At 45.1% G+C, this 20,327-nt stretch overlaps 1 protein-coding gene across 4 annotated transcripts in view; it reads left to right on the top strand.

The window, feature by feature from the left end:
• LOC141165512 (uncharacterized) overlaps positions 1 to 20,327 on the top strand; it is a 139,872-nt gene that overhangs the window by 30,706 nt on the left and 88,839 nt on the right. For all 4 annotated transcript variants that reach the window (XM_073651168.1, XM_073651169.1, XM_073651165.1 and 1 more), the window contains exons 4-5: positions 2,575 to 2,780; positions 4,035 to 4,172. In XM_073651168.1, the coding sequence (XP_073507269.1) occupies positions 2,575 to 2,780; positions 4,035 to 4,172 (344 nt within the window). The remainder of the gene's footprint in view (positions 1 to 2,574; positions 2,781 to 4,034; positions 4,173 to 20,327) is intronic.

Genomic DNA, 20,327 nt, shown 5'->3' with positions numbered 1-20,327 from the left:
AGAAAAAACGCATGCAGATTTTACATGCGTTTTTCCTGCCAGGGACAAGTGAATATGAAGCGTTCTTCACATGTATTTCTGCATGCGGGTTGACAAGCGCTTTCCAAGCGATTTTAGCATCACTTGGAAAGTGCTTGACAACTTGGTCACACTATATAAATCCATGCAACCAGCATGGATTTATATAGTGTGACCGTTAAAGAATGGTACAAAATAAAAAATATATACTTACCTTCTGATGGCCTGCCGACGTCAGCGGTCGCGTGACCCGTCACATGACTAAATGACGTCACGGCAGGTCCTTTTCAGACTATCGTGAGCTGCCGGCAAGCCAGGACGCATCGGATAAAGACACCGGGGGCCATCAAAAGGTAAGTATAATATTTATTTTTTATTTTATTCCTTTTTTACAGGTTCTATGGTACTCGGGTCCGGAGGAGAGTCTCCTCTTCTCCAAACCCGGGTACCATCTGCACATTGAAGCGCATGGATTCTGCATGTACAGATGCAGTGATGTGGATTCCATGCGTTCCAATGCAAGTCAATGGCGGCGAAAACGCCGCGCTTCTGCAAAATAATTGGTAGTGCTGCGGATTTTTCCGCAATGATAATCCGCAGTGGAAATTTCCAGGGCATGTGCACAGTGACGAGCCCCTGGGCCTGCTGTGTCGCGCACGGGGGCTTACCCGGAACCGGATCAGATGAGGGTTGTAGTTTCCGAGTGGCGGGGACCCGGTCCGTGCCCAGGGAGTCAAACTCAGTGTGTGGCAGTCTTGATAGATGTTATTTGAGTGTCGACTACGCCACCCGTTGATTTGCAGCTATGGAGCTGCCGCTGCAGGGCAGACCGCTGAGGCCGGTGTAGAATTGTGCAGCGTGATAGTATAACCCCCAACGGGAGGGGTATGGCCTCAGGGCAGCCGACGTGGAAGATGGGGGTAGCAGGAACCACTCAGAGACGGTGCGGTGTAATTCAGGGTCTTTACTGGTAACGATAGACCCTCCCGAAGTACTTGCTAGCGAACGGGGCCTGGTCAGTCCTTGAGCAGATGGGATCTCCCCTGGCCAGGCGGAGTTGTAGGCCTCCCAAACTGACTGTACTCTTCTGGCTACCTTGCTAGAAGCGGATATAAGTAGCCCACGTCCCTGAGTGTACCGTGTGGTGCTCACCCGTATGGCCGGTGACTCGGGGCCTTCTAATGGCTTCCGCTCCACGATGGCGGTGCTGGTCCCACGCGTGTGACCGTGCCTTCGGGTTTCTGGGCCTGAGGACCTGAAATCCCCTGCCTGACGGATTCTGCTGCTGGGTAGGAGTTAGTCCCCACAGCCTCGGACTCCGGGTCCGGTAAGAAATCTTCTCAGTCAGGGCGAGCTCTGCAGCTGCCAGCCCCTGACTCCTTGTAACACTGCTCCCACAGAGCTCCTGATGTTCTGTTCCTATATTTGCTTCTTTTCTCTGTCTCTACTTCTTCTCTACTCACTCACCCTGCCTCAGCCCTAGGTTTATATAGGGGAAGTTCTTCCCCTCCCAGCACTGGGCAGGAGGTGTGGCATGCATAGGATTCCTGACCAAGAGACCTCCCACCTGCTCTCAGACGTAATATCTCTATCACTGTGGCAACCAGACCCCTGGGGTGTCACACACAGCACATGCGGATTATCATTGGGGGACATGGCAGGCCTTCTACCAAGTGTTTTTTAAGTGTTTCTGCAGCGGAATTGCCGCTGCGGAAACGCTTAAAAAATGCATAGTGAGCACACAGCCTAAAAAATTATATTATAATTAATATTGTGCCAAATTAATTTCATGTGAACTATCACATGATCTATCACAGGGGATCATGTGACATGTGATACATCAGGTGTGTGTGTGGGGGGGGGGCGCACCTTCTAAACTGCCCGGGGCCCTTGCTACTCTTAATCCACCCCTGGGTCCACTCCTGCACAGGGCCCCACTGGTGGATTTACCCGTCCCCTATGGGCCAGTCCAAGCCTGATTGTGTCTATCCTTTAAATCTTGTGGTGAGCTTTGAGGTGAAGGGTATGTAATCTTTTAGAATAATGATGCTTGCCCCATGAAATGTTTTACTTGTTTTCTAATTTGCTTTGTGAGATAATCCCTGTAATCTAGTTAGAATTACATATCTCTAGATAATAACTTCTATCCTTCCTACATTTTATCTTCTGAGCCTAGTTCTTTCTCCAATTTTTAATAAATGTCCCTTAACTTTAGCCCTCTCTGGGAATGTCACCTTCTGTCTTTTTCTGTTATGTGCATTATTTTAATACACCTTCACTTAAAACTGTCAGTCAACCATCTGAATCTGCCTACAAGACAGATCCTCAGGTTGTCAATTTAAGCCTCTCCTATGATATAGGGGACTCAGATATTAGTAACCATGACTTTTAGCCTTACATGTAACTACTAAGTAAGGCATTCTGTCCTGCTAAATGTACAACATAACCCATCACTGTTATACCGTATGTTATCCAGACACTTCATCAAAATGCAATGTCTGGTTTACCCTTCTGTAGATGGACATTAACTTATTTTATTACATTTGTATCCACTAGATCAGAAGTCCCATCTTTAGCATTGCAATAAACCTCAGGCGAAATCTCTTGGTTTGTGGATTCAAGAACCATCTCTCTATTTATCCCCTGGATGAGCAAAAAACTTGTGGACATATTATAAACCTGAAGAAGAGCGCATCTGACTATCAACATACTGACATTGTTTCGTGCATTGTGTCTTTAGACAGTCAAATCTATACAGTAGGGTATGTATGAAAAAAGAAATGTATCGAACCCACACGAAGCACACTTTCTAACTGTCATGGAGGCGTCAGGATCTGTGGATTCCACAGATTATTACATTCCTCCTTGTAGCTCCATTGATAGCTATGATCAGCGCAGGGTGACTCGGTCATTGACTTTTAGAGCTGCAGCTCCTAGGCAAATCTTTGCTGAGCTGACAGGTTGATTTCCTTTAGTCACATACTGTGGGAGAATCAGTCATGTCTGCTATTTCCCTATTTCAGCTGGCTCTGCTTTGCAGGTGTTGCCAGCAATAGTTTCTATCCTGGCCTGGAGAGGTGTTTTGTGGTGAACTAAGTTTGGTTCAGCTGAATAGCCTTGGATACAGGTGTTGCCATAATGTAGATGCTAAAATGTGTCTACATTTACTCCATGTGAAACTGACTTCAGACAGACTAAATTATTGTGAAATTAGTGTGTAAACAGGAGTCTTCTTCTGTCATTAGCCAATGATTGTTTTCCCAGTGTCAGATTGTGATCAATATATTTAAATGGTCACTTTTGTTTAAACAAACTTTACAAAAATAAATTTTATTAGCAAACATAAGAAACTTTGTAGCATATCATATCAAAGAAATATACTTTTTTCTTCAACTGCTAAAATCCATTCTACTTAAGACAAGACACACTCTTAGTTCACTGAGGGATCAGATTATAGCTGTATATTCAAATACATAGAGAGGTGAAAGTGGAGGGAGATGGAGGATCAGAGTGAAAGAAAGAAGGAAAGAGACACACGCCCCTATCTGTCTCTCTGGCTGTCTATATGCTGAGGAACATACTTGTGCTTCGAGGCGGCCTGTGGGCAGATCTTTTCTTGCAGATCTGGCCTAGAGCACCAGGATAAGACCCTGCCTACAGTCCCACCTCGAAGCACGGGCATATTATTAGCTCAAAACTGAAAACACTGATTACACAAGAACCACAAGATGGATTTCTTCACCTCAGGTATCATATTAATCAGTGCAGCAGCCTCAACATGACACTACAGAAGTACAGATATTTAATATTCTTCATGACACTTTCCTATACTTCTAGTTCTTTCTATGATTGTTTTGTGATTTTCAGATATGAGTATGTACTGTATTTACTCCAGATTTTACTATAGTACTGACATGCACAGGCTGTGCTTATGGGTTTTGTAAAATTAACTTCTCGCAGGAATGTAGGTTTGTAATTTTCAAAACAGGTAAATGTTCTATTTTGCTTTTATTCAGCTATGATAGAAAGTTCCTAATATTTGACACCTATCAAACTCCAGAGAAGACATGTCTCAGGGTTGTGCATATTAATCTTCGTGCCCATGATGCTGGAATCACCCACCTTCTTCTTGTCCGTGAACGTGAGAGCACAAGGTAAAAACACTGTGCCAAAGAGTATAACTTTAACAAAATTTTCAACTTATAAAGTACAATGTCTATATTTTCACACCAGGCCTGTATCAAAAAGCCTGTTTCGAATCATGTTGAGTCCCTTTGGTTCATTACCAGGGAGCCGTGGGCTGTGGCCACCTAGAAGAGAAAATACCTCCATCGAATGGTATACAGTTATATGAAAAAGTTTGGGCACCCCTATTAATCTTAAGCTTAATGTTTTATAAAAATTGGTGTTTTTGCAACAGCTATTTCAGTTTGATATATGTAATAACTGTTGGACACAGTAATGTTTCTGCCTTGAAATGAGGTTTATTGTACTAACAGAAAATGTGCAATCTGCATTCAAACAAAATTTGACAGGTGCATAAGTATGGGCACCCTTATCATTTTCTTGTTTTAAATACTCCTACCTACTTTTTACTGACTTACTAAAGTACTTTTTTTTGTTTTGTAACCTCATTGAGCTTTGAACTTCATAGCCAGGTGTATGCAATCATGAGAAAAGCTACTTAAAGTGGCCACTTGCAAGTTGTTCTCCTGTTTGAATCTCCTCTGAAGAGTGGCATCATGGGCTCCTCAAAACAACTGTCAAATGATCTGAAAACAAAGATTATTCAACATAGTTGTTCAGGGGAAGGATACAAAAAGCTGTCTCAGAGATTTAAACTGTCGGTTTCCACTGTGAGGAACATAGTAAGGAAATGGAAGAACACTGGGACAGTTCTTGTTAAGGCCAGAAGTGGCAGGCCAAGAAAAACATCAGAAAGGCAGAGAAGAAGAATGGTGAGATCAGTCAAGGACAATCCTCAGACCACCTCCAGAGAGCTGCAGCATCAACTTGCTGCAGATGGTGTCACTGTGCATCGGTCAACTATACAACGCACTTTGCACAAGGAGAAGCTGTATGGGATAGTGATGCGAAAGAAGCCGTTTCTGCAAGCACGCCACAAACAGAGTCGGCTGAGGTATGCAAAAGCACATTTGGAGAAGCCAATTTCTTTTTGGAAGAAGGTCCTGTGGACTGATGAAACCAAGATTGAGTTTTTTGGTCATACAAAAAGGCGTTATGCATGGCGGCAAAAAAACACTGCATTCCAAGAAAAACACTTGCTACCCACAGTAAAATTTGGTGGAGGTTCCATCATGCTTTGGGGCTGTGTGGCCAATGCCGGCACCAGGAATCTTGTTAAAGTTGAGGGACGCATGGATTCCACTCAGTATCAGCAGATTCTTGACAATAATGTTCAAGAATCAGTGATAAAGTTGAAGTTATGCAGGGGATGGATCTTTCAGCAATACAATGATCCAAAACACCGCTCCAAATCTACTCAGGCATTCATGCAGAGTAACAATTACAATGTTCTGGAATGGCCATCCCAGTCCCCAGACCTGAATATCATTGAACATCTGTGGGATCATTTGAAGAGGGCTGTCCATGCTCGGCGACCATCAAACTTTACTGAACTGGAATTGTTTTGTAAAGAGGAAGGGTCAAAAATACCTTCATCCAGGATCCAGGAACTCATTAAAAGCTACAGGAAGCGACTAGAGGCTGTTATTTTTGCAAAAGGAGGATCTACTAAATATTAATGTCACTTTTCTGGTGAGGTGCCCATACTTATGCACCTGTCAAATTTTGTTTGAATGCAGATTGCACATTTTCTGTTAGTACAATAAACCTCATTTCAAGGCAGAAACATTACTGTGTCCAACAGTTATTACATATATCAAACTGAAATAGCTGTTGCAAAAACACCAATTTTTATAAAACATTAAGCTTAAGATTAATAGGGGTGCCCAAACTTTTTCATATAACTGTATGTTTTTGCTTTTTTAACTTTCAGATTCAAACAGAACCCGGCAGAACATACTTGTGTGTGTGTGACTTCATTTGTAACATAAAGTATAGTATTGGTACACATACTGTCCCTTGGGGTTGCATTAGGACTCAGAGGTAGTATGGAGCCATATTGCATGAGACTTAAAAGAGTAATCCAGTGAAAACAAGTTTCAGAGGATAGGTGATACTTGCTGATCGGTGGCTGTCTGTCCCACTGCTATCTCCATTACAAAAAGTAATGACCGCTGCTCCATTCATTCTCTATGTGGCTGCCAGAAAAAGCTGAACACAGTGCTAAGTAGCCCCATAGGGAATGTTTGAAGTGCAGATTGATCCTAATAACCTCTCAAGTACATAATGTGTAATCAGCAGGGAGAGATAGGCTATAGAAAGATATAAAATCTAACTTTTATTAATATCATTAAAAATAGATAAAGCTAGAGTCAAATGACAAATACCGACCAACCTTCATAAACATGTACAGTAAAATGCAAGTGATCATAATAGCCTAAAGAAATTGTTTAATCTCACCCATATGTCTTCATGAGATGTATCCCTCCAAGGTGTAAGGTAGGCAGGAGCATTAGTAAAATGGAATCTGTCACTAAAGTACCCTGTCGTGCCCCGTGTAAGACTCCTGCCCTTACAAGGGCAGTACTCAAGTGTGGCACCGCCTGATATAGAACCCCAAAGGGTTCTATATTGAACCATTTTTTTACTAGTTCAGATCAACCATGCACACTGCTGCTTCATTCTAACAGGGATGAAAGTTCTGGTGATCAATAAGTTATCACTAAAGATAAATGAATCTTTTGAAATTAAAATTGGCCCCCTTTGATGAATTTTTCCCTAAAATCTCTACAGCAAAGCCTCTAATTGCCCAGAAAAGACGTTTATTAAACTCTGTGGTCTCCTGGGGCTGTATTGAACCCATTTTGTGCTCTTTAACACAAACGTAGCCTTAATAATGTCAGCGACCTCAACTTTTAGGCTACCTAAATTGTAAAACTGGTCAAAAAATTATCCCTATTTTGGGGCAGATGACTGTTTTGTTGGTTTTTATGCACAGGTAGTGCAAACAAAGAAGCTTTGTTCTTTGCTAAATGAAATGAAGAAGCAATAGCTTTTTTTCACAAGCTGGCCAAAAAGTATCCATTTCTTTAGAAATGTGTGCTGTATGAAAGCAATGGCTTCTCAACTAGGAGTGAAAAAAATTATCCCCTTTTTGGGATGTGCAACAGGAAAGAAAAAACAGTACATTAACAACAAGGATCACCAATGAAAAGGTAGTGTATATTAAACATCCCAAGACAAAAACAATTAAAAACATTTAAAAAGTCAGTCACAATTAACTAGTTCCATCCACTCTACAAGTGAAAGGGGTATACATAATAAAAACAAGTACAATAATTAGTGATGGGCGAACCTGAACAGTAACATGTTTTCTTCATTTTTTACTTACTGGGCTAGTAATGGGGGTGTCTGATAGATGCCTTTCCATTATTAACCCATGGGTTTGATGTCAGCAGACATTACACAGCTGACATCAACCTGAACCAAACATTTTTATAAAGTTCAGCTGATCCCAACGACCTGAACATCCACGGGTCCGCCCATCCCTAACAATAATCATGAACAATATAAGTCACAGACTGGTACAGGAGGAGAGAGGGCTCACATGCTATAAGTGATGGGTGAAGATACAGTAGGTGGGGGTATAGCTGGTTGTGCAGCTGTATAGTGGAACGAGGGTTATTGCAGGTTGTAGGCTTTTCGGAAGAGGTAGGCCTTCAGTTTCCTTTTGAAGGTTTCCTCGGTAGGCGAGAGTCTGATGCTTTGGGGTAGAAAGTTCCAGAGTAGGGGGGGGATACACGGGAGAAATCTTGTATGTGATTGTGGGAAGAGGACATAAGAGGGGAGTAGAGAAGGAAATCTTAAGAAGATCAGAGGTTGCATGCAGGTAAGTATCAGGAGACTAGGTAACAGATGTATGGATAAGACAGGTTACGGATGGCTTTGTTTGTCATGGTTAGGGTTTTGAACAGGAGTTTCTATGCAATGAGAAGCCAGTGAAGGGATTGGCAGAGAGGAGAGGCCAGGGAATAGCGGGGGGGGACAGTTGAATTAGTCGGGCAGCAGAGATTAGGATAGGTTGGAGGCAGGGGCTGGCTGGCAAATTTTGGCCTGGGGGGCAAGCACACAGCAGTTGCCCATTAGCAGCGGTCCATCCTTATTGTGTTTACATCTGGCTGATTCATAAAGGGAGCAGAGGTTACAAGACTTTAAAAAGATAAAGCCGGAGTAATGATAAGATAGTTGTGGTCAAATTCTGACTAGATTCTCATCCACTTGAATCAGTGTACTACTGAGAAAGGTGTCTGCCACTCTAGTCGGCATGTGACCATAACTATGCAAACTCATACTTGCGATCACTATGCTGGGAATACAGAGGAATCGTGACAATGTGTGCACAGCGCTCTATCACGATTCAGTAACGTGCCATGACACAGAGTGACTGGAGAAAAAACAGTCCACCTAAAGAAGCCGTCATTAACTTTTTTTTCTCAAAGCATGTGTAAATGTTAGTTTAGTGTAGTGTCAGTGTGTTAATATACTTACAGACCGCCTTCTTCTCCAGTGCCTAGCGCTGATCCGCTCCTCTTCTGAATCACCTGATGGCTATTCAGACTCTCCGGCTCATGCTGGGGTCTATGTGACCCATAAATGTTTTTTACAATATACAGTTATATGAAAAAGTTTGGGCACCCCTATTAATCTTAAGCTTAATGTTTTATAAAAATTGGTGTTTTTGCAACAGCTATTTCAGTTTGATATATGTAATAACTGTTGGACACAGTAATGTTTCTGCCTTGAAATGAGGTTTATTGTACTAACAGAAAATGTGCAATCTGCATTCAAACAAAATTTGACAGGTGCATAAGTATGGGCACCTCACCAGAAAAGTGACATTAATATTTAGTAGATCCTCCTTTTGCAAAAATAACAGCCTCTAGTCGCTTCCTGTAGCTTTTAATGAGTTCCTGGATCCTGGATGAAGGTATTTTTGACCCTTCCTCTTTACAAAACAATTCCAGTTCAGTAAAGTTTGATGGTCGCCGAGCATGGACAGCCCTCTTCAAATGATCCCACAGATGTTCAATGATATTCAGGTCTGGGGACTGGGATGGCCATTCCAGAACATTGTAATTGTTACTCTGCATGAATGCCTGAGTAGATTTGGAGCGGTGTTTTGGATCATTGTATTGCTGAAAGATCCATCCCCTGCATAACTTCAACTTTATCACTGATTCTTGAACATTATTGTCAAGAATCTGCTGATACTGAGTGGAATCCATGCGTCCCTCAACTTTAACAAGATTCCTGGTGCCGGCATTGGCCACACAGCCCCAAAGCATGATGGAACCTCCACCAAATTTTACTGTGGGTAGCAAGTGTTTTTCTTGGAATGCAGTGTTTTTTTGCCGCCATGCATAACGCCTTTTTGTATGACCAAAAAACTCAATCTTGGTTTCATCAGTCCACAGGACCTTCTTCCAAAAAGAAATTGGCTTCTCCAAATGTGCTTTTGCATACCTCAGCCGACTCTGTTTGTGGCGTGCTTGCAGAAACGGCTTCTTTCGCATCACTATCCCATACAGCTTCTCCTTGTGCAAAGTGCGTTGTATAGTTGACCGATGCACAGTGACACCATCTGCAGCAAGTTGATGCTGCAGCTCTCTGGAGGTGGTCTGAGGATTGTCCTTGACTGATCTCACCATTCTTCTTCTCTGCCTTTCTGATGTTTTTCTTGGCCTGCCACTTCTGGCCTTAACAAGAACTGTCCCAGTGTTCTTCCATTTCCTTACTATGTTCCTCACAGTGGAAACCGGCAGTTTAAATCTCTGAGACAGCTTTTTGTATCCTTCCCCTGAACAACTATGTTGAATAATCTTTGTTTTCAGATCATTTGACAGTTGTTTTGAGGAGCCCATGATGCCACTCTTCAGAGGAGATTCAAACAGGAGAACAACTTGCAAGTGGCCACTTTAAGTAGCTTTTCTCATGATTGCATACACCTGGCTATGAAGTTCAAAGCTCAATGAGGTTACAAAACAAAAAAAAGTACTTTAGTAAGTCAGTAAAAAGTAGGTAGGAGTATTTAAAACAAGAAAATGATAAGGGTGCCCATACTTATGCACCTGTCAAATTTTGTTTGAATGCAGATTGCACATTTTCTGTTAGTACACTAAACCTCACTTCAAGGCAGAAACATTACTGTGTCCAACAGTTATTACATATATCAAACTGAAATAGCTGTTGCAAAAACACCAATTTTTATAAAACATTAAGCTTAAGATTAATAGGGGTGCCCAAACTTTTTCATATAACTGTAAGTCTATGGAACGTGAGAACGAGGCTCATTATGAGGATCCATAGACTTACATTGTAAAGAGACTTCCCGGTCACATAGAGCATACAGTGACCTGAAGAGTCTGAAGAGTGATGACATCACTCAGAAGAGGAGCAGAATGGCGCTGAATACCAGAGAAGACGGCGTGAGGTGAGTATATTAACACACTGACACTACTATAACATCTACACAGAATTAGGGAAAAAAGTTAATGGGAGGATTCTTTGTATATAAGATCAGATGTCTGTGCACGCAGTATATTACATAAAGTATACTGTACAGGGCAATATGTATATTACATACAGTATACAGGAGAATATGTGACTGGTATATGATATACTGTGATTACAGACATCAGATGGTATGTACTGGATAATATATGACTGTTGTACACTATATTATGAGTACAGACATCAGATATTACACCATTCACATATTATCCTGTGTACATCATCTGATGTCTGTGTGCTCAGTATGGGCGAATAATTTTCCAGAGGGGCCACATAACAGACCATGACTGTCGTGGAGGCCAAATCAAAAGGCTGAAATTAATTCTGCTCAATATGATTATTAACCCATTAATTAATTACAATTCATATTAATATAAAATAATAATCCTATCATATACTATTAAAGGGCATGTGGGGGGCTCTGCTTTGTGTGGATGACGCATCCTACGTCATTCACACAGTGTTCCCCGTCGCGCTCCTGCTTAGTTGCACGTCTCTCTGCCCTGTTGAGGGCAAAGCAAAGCACTGTTCTGCGCATGTGCGGGGAAAGGCCAAAGAGCACCGGAACACACGCATTACAGTACTTTGCTCTGCCCTCAACAGAGCAGAGAGAAGTGCAACTACGCAGGCGCTCGATGTAGGACACTGTGTGGATGACGTAGGACACGTCATCCACACGAAGTAGAGAAGGAGGACGGCATCGCAGGAAGAGAGGAGGCATCGGACCAAGACCAGCAATGCCTATCAGACCGGACGGCTCTGCAGTGTCTATGAAGGATGGCATGCTGGATGGCAGCGCTCAGCTGCGATCCAGCCTGTCATCTCAATGCCATCCCAGCGTGGGAGAATTCTCCTGCTCAAGCGCTGAGCGCAGGAGAATTCTACCACGCTGTCAGTGACATGTATGAGGTGAGCTGAGTTCATTGGACATGAACTCGGCTGATCTGGATGCTGTCACAGCGAGACACTGAGGAGCTTCACTGAGGAGCTTCTCAGTGTCTGCGGCATGGCAAGCTGGATGGCAGCTTTCTGCTACGATCCAGCCTGTCATGTCAATGTAGCAGAGCTGAAGCTGTCCTGGGAACCATGGAAAGGTAAGGATGAGGTTGGTTTATTATTTTACTTTTATTGCAGAAGACATTGGCTTCAGCTGGAATGGGCGATACGGTAAGTAGGGTTTAATTTAGAACATTAAGGGAATGTGTCTTTATTTCAATTAAAGGACTTTATTCTGGGTGTTTGTGTTTTTTTGAACTTTGAATATGGGGTTAGTAATGGGGGTGTCTTATAGACACCTCTCCATTACTAACCTGGGCTTGAGGTCAGCTGGCATTATAAGCTGACATCAACCCCAACCCTATTACCCCACTGCCACCGCTACAGGGCAGTGGGAAGAGCGAGGCTAAGTGCCAGAATTGGCACATCCTATGGATGCGCCATTTCTGGGGTTGCTGACGGCTGGTGTTTCTAGCCTGGGAGGGGGCCAATATTCATGGCACCCTTCCTGGGCTATTAATATCAGCCCCCAGCTATCTGCCTAGCCTTTGCTAGCTATTAAAATAGGGGGGACCCCACGTCATTTTTTTGGGGGGTGCCCCATTTTAATAGCTAGTAAAGGATAGGTATTCAGCTGGGGGCTGATATTAGTAGCCTGGGAAGCTCTGTGGGTATTACATCCTTCCCAGGCTTCAAACATCTGCCCCAGCCATCTGCTTAACCTCCGCTAGAGACTAAAATTACGGGGAACCCCACGCCAATTTTTTTTTTAATAAATCCTTTATTTTAACACTAAATGACAAGTACAGTAACCAACACTATCACTGTACTTATTATATATGTAACTGACATGTTTCTATCTATCTAATCTGTGTGTGATGCTCTATTCTTTCTGTTCTAAATTGTTGGGTACCGATGATGAATTGCCGGCCGGCTTTTTTAAAGAGACAGGTGCATGAAAACACTATTATTTTTTTTTAATAAATCCTTTAACACTAAATGACAAGTACAGTAACCAACACTGTCACTGTACTTCTTATATATGTGACTGACATGTTTCTATCTATCTAATCTATGTGTGATGCTCTATTCTTTCTGTTCTAAATTGTCGGGTATCGGTGTATGCCGTTGCTGAATTGCCGGCCGGCTTTTTTAAAGAGACGGGTGCATGAAAATCGGAGGACACTAGTGTGTTCCAAATGCCCTCCTATATACCCTGCCTGCCTGTCTGCCTATATATTCTGCCTGCCTGACGTTTAATTGAGCACTGTTCCCATCGATTTGGGCAATTTTTGACCTTCTGCAGACCGCCCGGGGGGGACAGCCAGAAAAATGCTCGAGTTTCCCATAGACTTACATTGGGCTCGTTGCTCGGGTCGAGCACCCGAGTATTCCAATGTGCTCGACCCGAGCTTCGAGCACCCGAGCATTTTAGTGCTCGCTCATCACTAGACACAATGTGACAAGGAAATCCGTGCAGATGGAAAATATGTTTGGTGAAGCTGTCATCCAGTTCAGGAGCAGACGGAAGAGCAGACAACGGGGTAAAGTTTGCCATTTTGAAGAAGCGGTCTACGACTACCCAGATGACGGTGCAACCCTCGAATATTGGCAAATCCGTAATGAAGTCCATAGCTTTGTGCTGCCACAGGCCAGACGGTACGGGTAACAGCAGGAGAGAACTGGAAGGAAGTCGTCTGGGGACTTTATTGCGAGGACAAGCAACCACATAGGCATTGATCTCTCTGATAATGGATGGCCACCAGTAGTGGCGAGAAATCAGAGTCCTCCTTTGTCCCGCATGACCAGCCACCTTGGATGAATGGCCCCATGACAAAACTCGCTCCCTCTCGGATTCGGCCACAAGGGTCTTTCCTGGGGGAAGTCGCGACAGGTTGACTGGAGCGACAGTAACCATCTTGGAATTGAGGATCTTCCTCTTTGTCCCCGGACAGAAATGAGTGAGAGAGGGTATCAGCTCTGATATTCTTGTCACCGCACCAGAAATGTAACAAAAAGTTAAAGCGGGCAAAAAACAAAGACCACCTGGCCTGGCGTGGATTAAGTCTCTGGGCAGACTGAAGATACACCAGGTTCTTATAATCCGTGTAGATGACCACCGGATAGACTGCACCCTCCTGCAGGTATCGCCACTCCTCCAAAGCCATTTTAATGGCAAGTAACTTCCGGTCACTGATGGGAGTAGTTACGCTCTAGAGCGGAGAAGGCCTTAGAGAAGAAACCGCAGGACACTCGGCGACCTGAGGAGGACTTTTGAGTGCGTACAGCCCCAGTCCCCAGACCCGGCGTCAGCACCCGGCAAGTACCGGGGCCCTGAGCATGCTGGGGGGCCCACTCACCGTCGGGCACCCCGGCATGCTATGGGACCCATGAGCGGTGCAGCGCCGGTGCCAGCGCCCTCCTCCCCCGCGTGCTGAGGGCCCCAGCAGCCGGCGGCACAATACTTACCTCTCCCCGTGCTTCCGCAGCAGCTCCGGTCTCTTCCGCGGCTGCTGCACTGTGACATCTCAGATCAGAGGGTGCGGTGACGTCTTTACACCATGCCCTCTCCTGAGCCGTCACAGCGCAGAGCGGAAAGACGCCGGCGCAGGTGAGGAGTCCGAAGCAGCAGCAGCAGGTGAGAAGTGAGGTGAGCATTTGATTTTTTTTTTATATGTATGGAGTCATGGGGAATTATATGGGGGGGCAAGTGACATCCTGTATGGGGCATTATATGGGGGGAACAAGTGACATCCTGCATGGGGCATTATATTGGGGGAACAAGTGACATCCTGCATGGGGCATTATATGGGGGGGGAAACAAGTGACACCCTGCATGGGGCATTATATGGGGGGACAAGTGACATCCTGCATGGGGCATTATATGAGGGGGAACTAGTGACATCCTGCATGGGGCATTATATGGGGGGGAACAAGTGACATCTTGCATGGGGCATTATATGGGGGGGACAAGTAACATCCTGCATGGGGCAATATATGGGGGGGGGGACAAGTGACATCCTGCATGGGGCATTATATGGGGGGCAATAAGTGACATTCTGCATGGGGATTATATGGGGGGCAACAAGTGACATCCTGCATGGGGCATTATATGGGGGAGAAATAAGTGACATCCTGCATGGAGCATTATATGGGGGGGGAAACAAGTGACACCCTGCATGGGGCATTATATGGGGGGACAAAGTGACATCCTGCATGGGGCATTATATGAGGGGGAACTAGTGACATCCTGCATGGGGCATTATATGGGGGGGAACAAGTGACATCTTGCATGGGGCATTATATGGGGGGGGACAAATGACATCCTGCATGGGGCAATATATGGGGGGGACAAGTGACATCCTGAATGGGGCATTATATGGGGGGCAATAAGTGACATTCTGCATGGGGATTATATGGGGGGCAACAAGTGAGATCCTGCATGGACCATTATATGGGGGGGAAATAAGTGACATCCTGCATGGGGCATTATATGGGGGGGGAAACAAGTGACATCCTGCATGGGGCATTATATGGGGGGGACAAGTGACATCCTGCATGGGGCATTATATGGGGGGGCAAGTGATATCCTGCATGGGGCATTATATGGGGGGAGAGGTGACATGCTGCATGGGTCATTATATGGGGGGAGAGGTGACATCCTGCATAAGGCATTATATGAGGGGAGAGGTGACATCCTGCATGGGGCATTATATGGGGGGGAGAGGTGACATCCTGCATGGGGCGTTATATGGGGGGGAGAGGTGACATCCTGCATGGGGCATTATATGGGGGGAGGGGGCATCCTGCATGGGGCATTATATGGGGGGAGGGGACATCCTGCATGGGACATTATATGGGGGAAGTGACATCCTGCATGGGGCATTATGTGGGGGCACAGCCTGCATGGGGCATTATGTGGGGGCCAGTATTCTGTATGGAGCGTTATAAGGGGGCCAGTATCCTCTATGGAGCATTATATGGGGCCAGTATCCTGTATGGAGCGTTATATGAGGACCAGTATCCTGTATGAAGCGTTATATGGGGACCAATATCCTGTATGGAGCGTTATATCGGGACCAGTATCCTGTATGGAGCGTTATATGGGGGCCAGTATGCTGTATGGAGCGTTATATGGGGACCAGTATCCTGTATGGAGCGTTATATGGGGACCAGTATTCTGCATGGAGAGTTATATGGGGTCCATTATTCTGTATGGAGCAATATATGGGGCCCATAATACTGTATGGAGGACTATGTGGTGCCCATAATACTGTATGGATGACTATGTGGTTCCCATAATACTGTACGGAGGACTATGTGGGGTCATTATTCTGTATGGAGCAATATATGGGGCCCATAGTACAGTATGGAGGACTATACTGTCCGGTCTGCACTGTGCATTGCGAGGATTCGCCGGTTTCTGTGCCATTGTAGAATTTACAATAGACATCACTCATGTAAAGTAAGAAGTGAAATCTTTGGCCTTGTACAGTCATGGCCAAAAGTTTTGAGAATGACACCAAAATTATATTTTCACATGATCTGCTGGCCTCTGGTTTTTATTAGTGTTTGTCTGATGTTTATATCACATACAGAAATATAATTGCAATCATATTATGAGTACCAATAGGTTATATTGACAGTTAGAATGAGTTAATGCAGCAAGTCAATATTTGCAGTGTTGCCCCTTCTTCTTCAAGACCTCTGTAATTCTCCCTGGCATGCTCTCAATCCACTTTTGGACCAAATCCTGACTGATAGCAGTCCATTCTTGCATAATCAATGCTTGCATTTTGCCAGAATTTGTTGGTTTTTGTTTGTCCACCCGTCTCTTGATGATTGACCACAAGTTCTCAATGGGATTAAGATCTGGGGAGTTTCCAGGCCATGGACCCAAAATCTCTATGTTTTGTTCCATGAGCCATTTAGTTATCACCTTTGCTTTATGGCAAGGTGCTCCATCATGCTGGAAAATGCATTGTTGGGCGCCAAACTGCTCTTGGACGGTTGGGAGAAGTTGCTCTTGGAGGACATTCTGGTACCATTCTTTATTCATGGCTGTGTTTTTAGGCAAGACTGTGAGTGAGCCGATTCCCTTGGCTGAGAAGCAACCCCACACATGAATGATTTCAGGATGCTTTACAGTTGGCATGAGACAAGACTGGTGGTAGCGCTCACCTCTTCTTCTCCGAATAAGCTGTTTTCCAGATGTCCCAAACAATCAAAAAGGGGATTCATCAGAGAAAATGACTTTGCCCCAGTCCTCAGCAGTCCACTCCCTGTACCTTTTGCAGAATATCAGTTGGTCCCTGATGTTTTTTCTGGAGAGAAGTGGCTTCTTTGCTGCCCTCCTTGAAACCAGCCCTTGCTCAAAGAGTCTCCGCCTCACAGTGCGTGCAGAAGCACTCACACCAGCCTGCTGCCATTCCTGAGCAAGCTCGGCACTGCTGGTAGTCCGATCCCGCAGCTGAAACAGTTTTAAGATACGGTCCTGGCGCTTGCTGGTCTTTCTTGGGCGACCTTGAGCCTTTTTGACAACAATGGAAGCTCTCTCCTTGAAGTTCTTGATGATGCGATAGATTGTTCACTGAGGTGCCATCTTTGTAGCTGCGATACTCTTCCCTGTTAGGCCATTTTTGTGCAGTGCAATGATGGCTGCACATGTTTCTTTAGAGATAACCATGGTTAACTGAAGAGAAACAATGATACCAAGAACCAGCCTCCTTTTAAAGTGTCCAGTGATGTCATTCTTACTTAATCATGACTGACTGATCGCCAGCCCTGTCCTCATCAACATCCACACCTGTGTTAATGGATCAATCACTAAAACGATGTTAGCTGCTCCTTTTAAGGCAGGACTGCAATGATGTTGAAATGTGTTTTGGGGGTTAAAGTTCATTTTCTGGGCAAATATTGACTTTGCAAGTACAGTAATTGCTGTTAAGCTGATCACTCTTTGACATTCAGGAGTATATGCAAATTTCCATTACAAAAATGAAGCAGTAAACTTTGGAAAAATTACTATTTGTCTCATTCTCAATACTTTTGGCCATGACTGTACTATATATATATTTATCTGGGTTATCTGTGCATCATGAATCATGGTATGTGTTTAAGGGGCCCACTGAGACTCTTTCGCCCAGGGCCCTCAAAAACTTGGAGCCGTCCCTGCCAGCCCCTAATGAGGATGCGTCCACCTCTAGGAAGAACTGTTTGTTCAGGTCCGGACGATGCAGGATAGGAGCAGTGGAGAAGGACCGTTTCAGAGAGCGGAAGGCCTCCTCGGCTTCAGGGGACCAGTTGTTTGGATCGGCTCCTTTTCGGGTCATGGCAGAGATGGGAGCGGTAAGAGTAGAAAAGTGAGGAATGAATTGTCGATAATAGTTAGCAAAGCCAAGGTATCTCTGAGTTGCTTTGACTCCAATGGGCAGCGGCCATCTACCGATGGAAGAGACTTTCTCAGGATCCATCCTGAGTCCGGTATCCGAGATAACGTAACCCAAGAAGGGAAGGGCAGACTGTTCAAAAGCACACTTCTCATACTTGGCGTAGAGTCGGTTCTTACTAAGACGCTGAAGAACTTGCCGAACTGCTCGTCTGTGAGAGGCCACATCCGGAGAAAATACCAAAATATCGTCAAGATACACAACAACGCAAGAATAAAGCAGGTCCCGGAAGATATCATTGACGAACTCTTGAAAAACTGCCGGTGCGTTACTGAGACCGAATGGCATCAATCGGTATTCATAATGCCCGTCCCTGGTGTTGAAGGCCGTCTTCCACTGATCTCCCCAGCGAATGCGGATTAGATTGTAGGCTCCTCTTAAATCTAATTTGGTGAAGATCCTGGAACCCCTTAATAGTCTATACAGGGTCGGAGCGATTCGTCTTTCTTTTTAACAAAGAAAAACACGGCTCCAGCAGGAGAGGAGGACTTCCAAATTAATCCCCTGGCCAGATTCTCCTGAATGTATTCTGACATACAGTAGCTTGAGTCTCAGCTGGAGACACAGGATAAATTCGGCCTCTAGGGGGTGTAGATCCGGGAATCAAGTCAATAGGGCAGTCATACGACCTGCGAGGCAGCAAAGTCTCTGCTTCCTTCTTGTCGAATACATCAGCAAAGGACCAATAGGCAGACGGCAGACCAGGCAGCGAAGCTGGAGAAGACGGCGCCTTAGCCGGACGTACAGTAGTCAGACACTTCTCTTGGCAAAAATGTCCCCAGTGGAGCACCTCTCCAGTCCTCCAGTCCAACACAGGTTTGTGTTGTCGTAGCCATGGTAGGTCTAAGAGAAAGGCGTGAGACATGTGGGAAAGAACATAGAAGACTATCTTCTCAGTATGAAGCATCTCGATATGGACCTCAAGCAGCTCAGTAGCCAGACGAACCGTCTCCCAAAGAGTTCTCCCTTCAATAGATGTTATTTCCAGAGGGTTTTGGAGTGGATGAACTGGGATTTGGAAGGGATCCACTACAGCCTGGAGGATAAAATTTCCTGCTGACCCGGAATCCAAATACGCAGTCTCAATAAACTGGGATTCACTGGTTGCCATAGCCACAGTAAGAGTCAGTGGTAGAGAGGTGTCTTTTCCGTCTGGGGAGGCCTCTCCTACCAACCCTAGATGCTGGAGTTTTCCGGCCTCACCAGACTGGCGCAAATGAAGTGGCCCATGTCTCCACAATACAGGCATTGGCCTTTAGCGCGGCAATCCATCTGTCGCTGACTGGCGAGGGCAAAGCGGTCGACCTGCATGGGTTCAGATGAGGTCACGACAGGGGACAGAGGAGGAACAAGTGATCTTTGGAAGGACGGAGGCAGGCGCCGTGATCCTCTCTCACGTGCCACCTCTCGGGAATGTTCTCGGAAACGAAGGTCTATACGAATGGTGAGGGAGATCAGTTCCTCGATGGTAGCTGGTAGGTCTCGACTGGCTAGCTCATCCTTAATGTTTCCGGAAAGCCCCTCCCAGAACATCGCCACCAAAGCTTCGTTATTCCATCCGAGTTCTGATGCGTGAGTGCGAAAGCGAACCGCATATTGTCCCACAGATTAATTGGACTGATGTAAATGGAGAAGAGTGGAAGCCGAAGAGGTGGTTACCCCGGCTTCATCGAATACTTTGCGAAAAGCCTCCAAGAATGCCGTCAAATTGGAGATGATCGGGTCCTGTCTCTCCCATAATCGGTTAAACCACGCCAGGGCCTCACCTCCACGGTGCAACATAAGGAATGCTACCTTTGTTTGGTCCAATGGGAAGAGAGGAGGAAGAAGTTCAAAATGTAGTCGGCACTGATTGATGAACCCGCGGCAGAGCTTCGGATTGCCATCAAAGAGTGGTGGAGTGGCGAGTCGGGGGCCTGAACCTCAAACTAAGCAAACAGACTGAGAAGATTCCAAAGAAGACACGGCTGCTTGAATATGAGGGTACTTGGGAGAGATGTTTAAGGCCCCCAACTTGGTAGTCAGGGACTGTAACTGCATCAACAACTTTTCCTGCATGCCTTTCTGTCGGCAGAGCTCTTGGTACATTGTCTGATCTGACGGGATTCGGGGTCCAGCGGAGTCCATGGCCTGAGCAAACTGTCATGAATGTGGTTTGTGGAACCACTGTGCCATGGACCGAGGAGTGCCTGGAGGGGCGTAACTAGG

Source organism: Phyllobates terribilis, unplaced genomic scaffold (genome assembly GCF_046119375.1).
Source record: "Phyllobates terribilis strain yellow unplaced genomic scaffold, ASM4611937v1 Scaffold_11__3_contigs__length_659146591, whole genome shotgun sequence".
NCBI classification, from domain to species: Eukaryota; Metazoa; Chordata; class Amphibia; order Anura; family Dendrobatidae; genus Phyllobates; species Phyllobates terribilis.
Note: the sequence above shows the minus strand (reverse complement) of the source record. Positions and strands in the feature narration are given on the sequence as shown.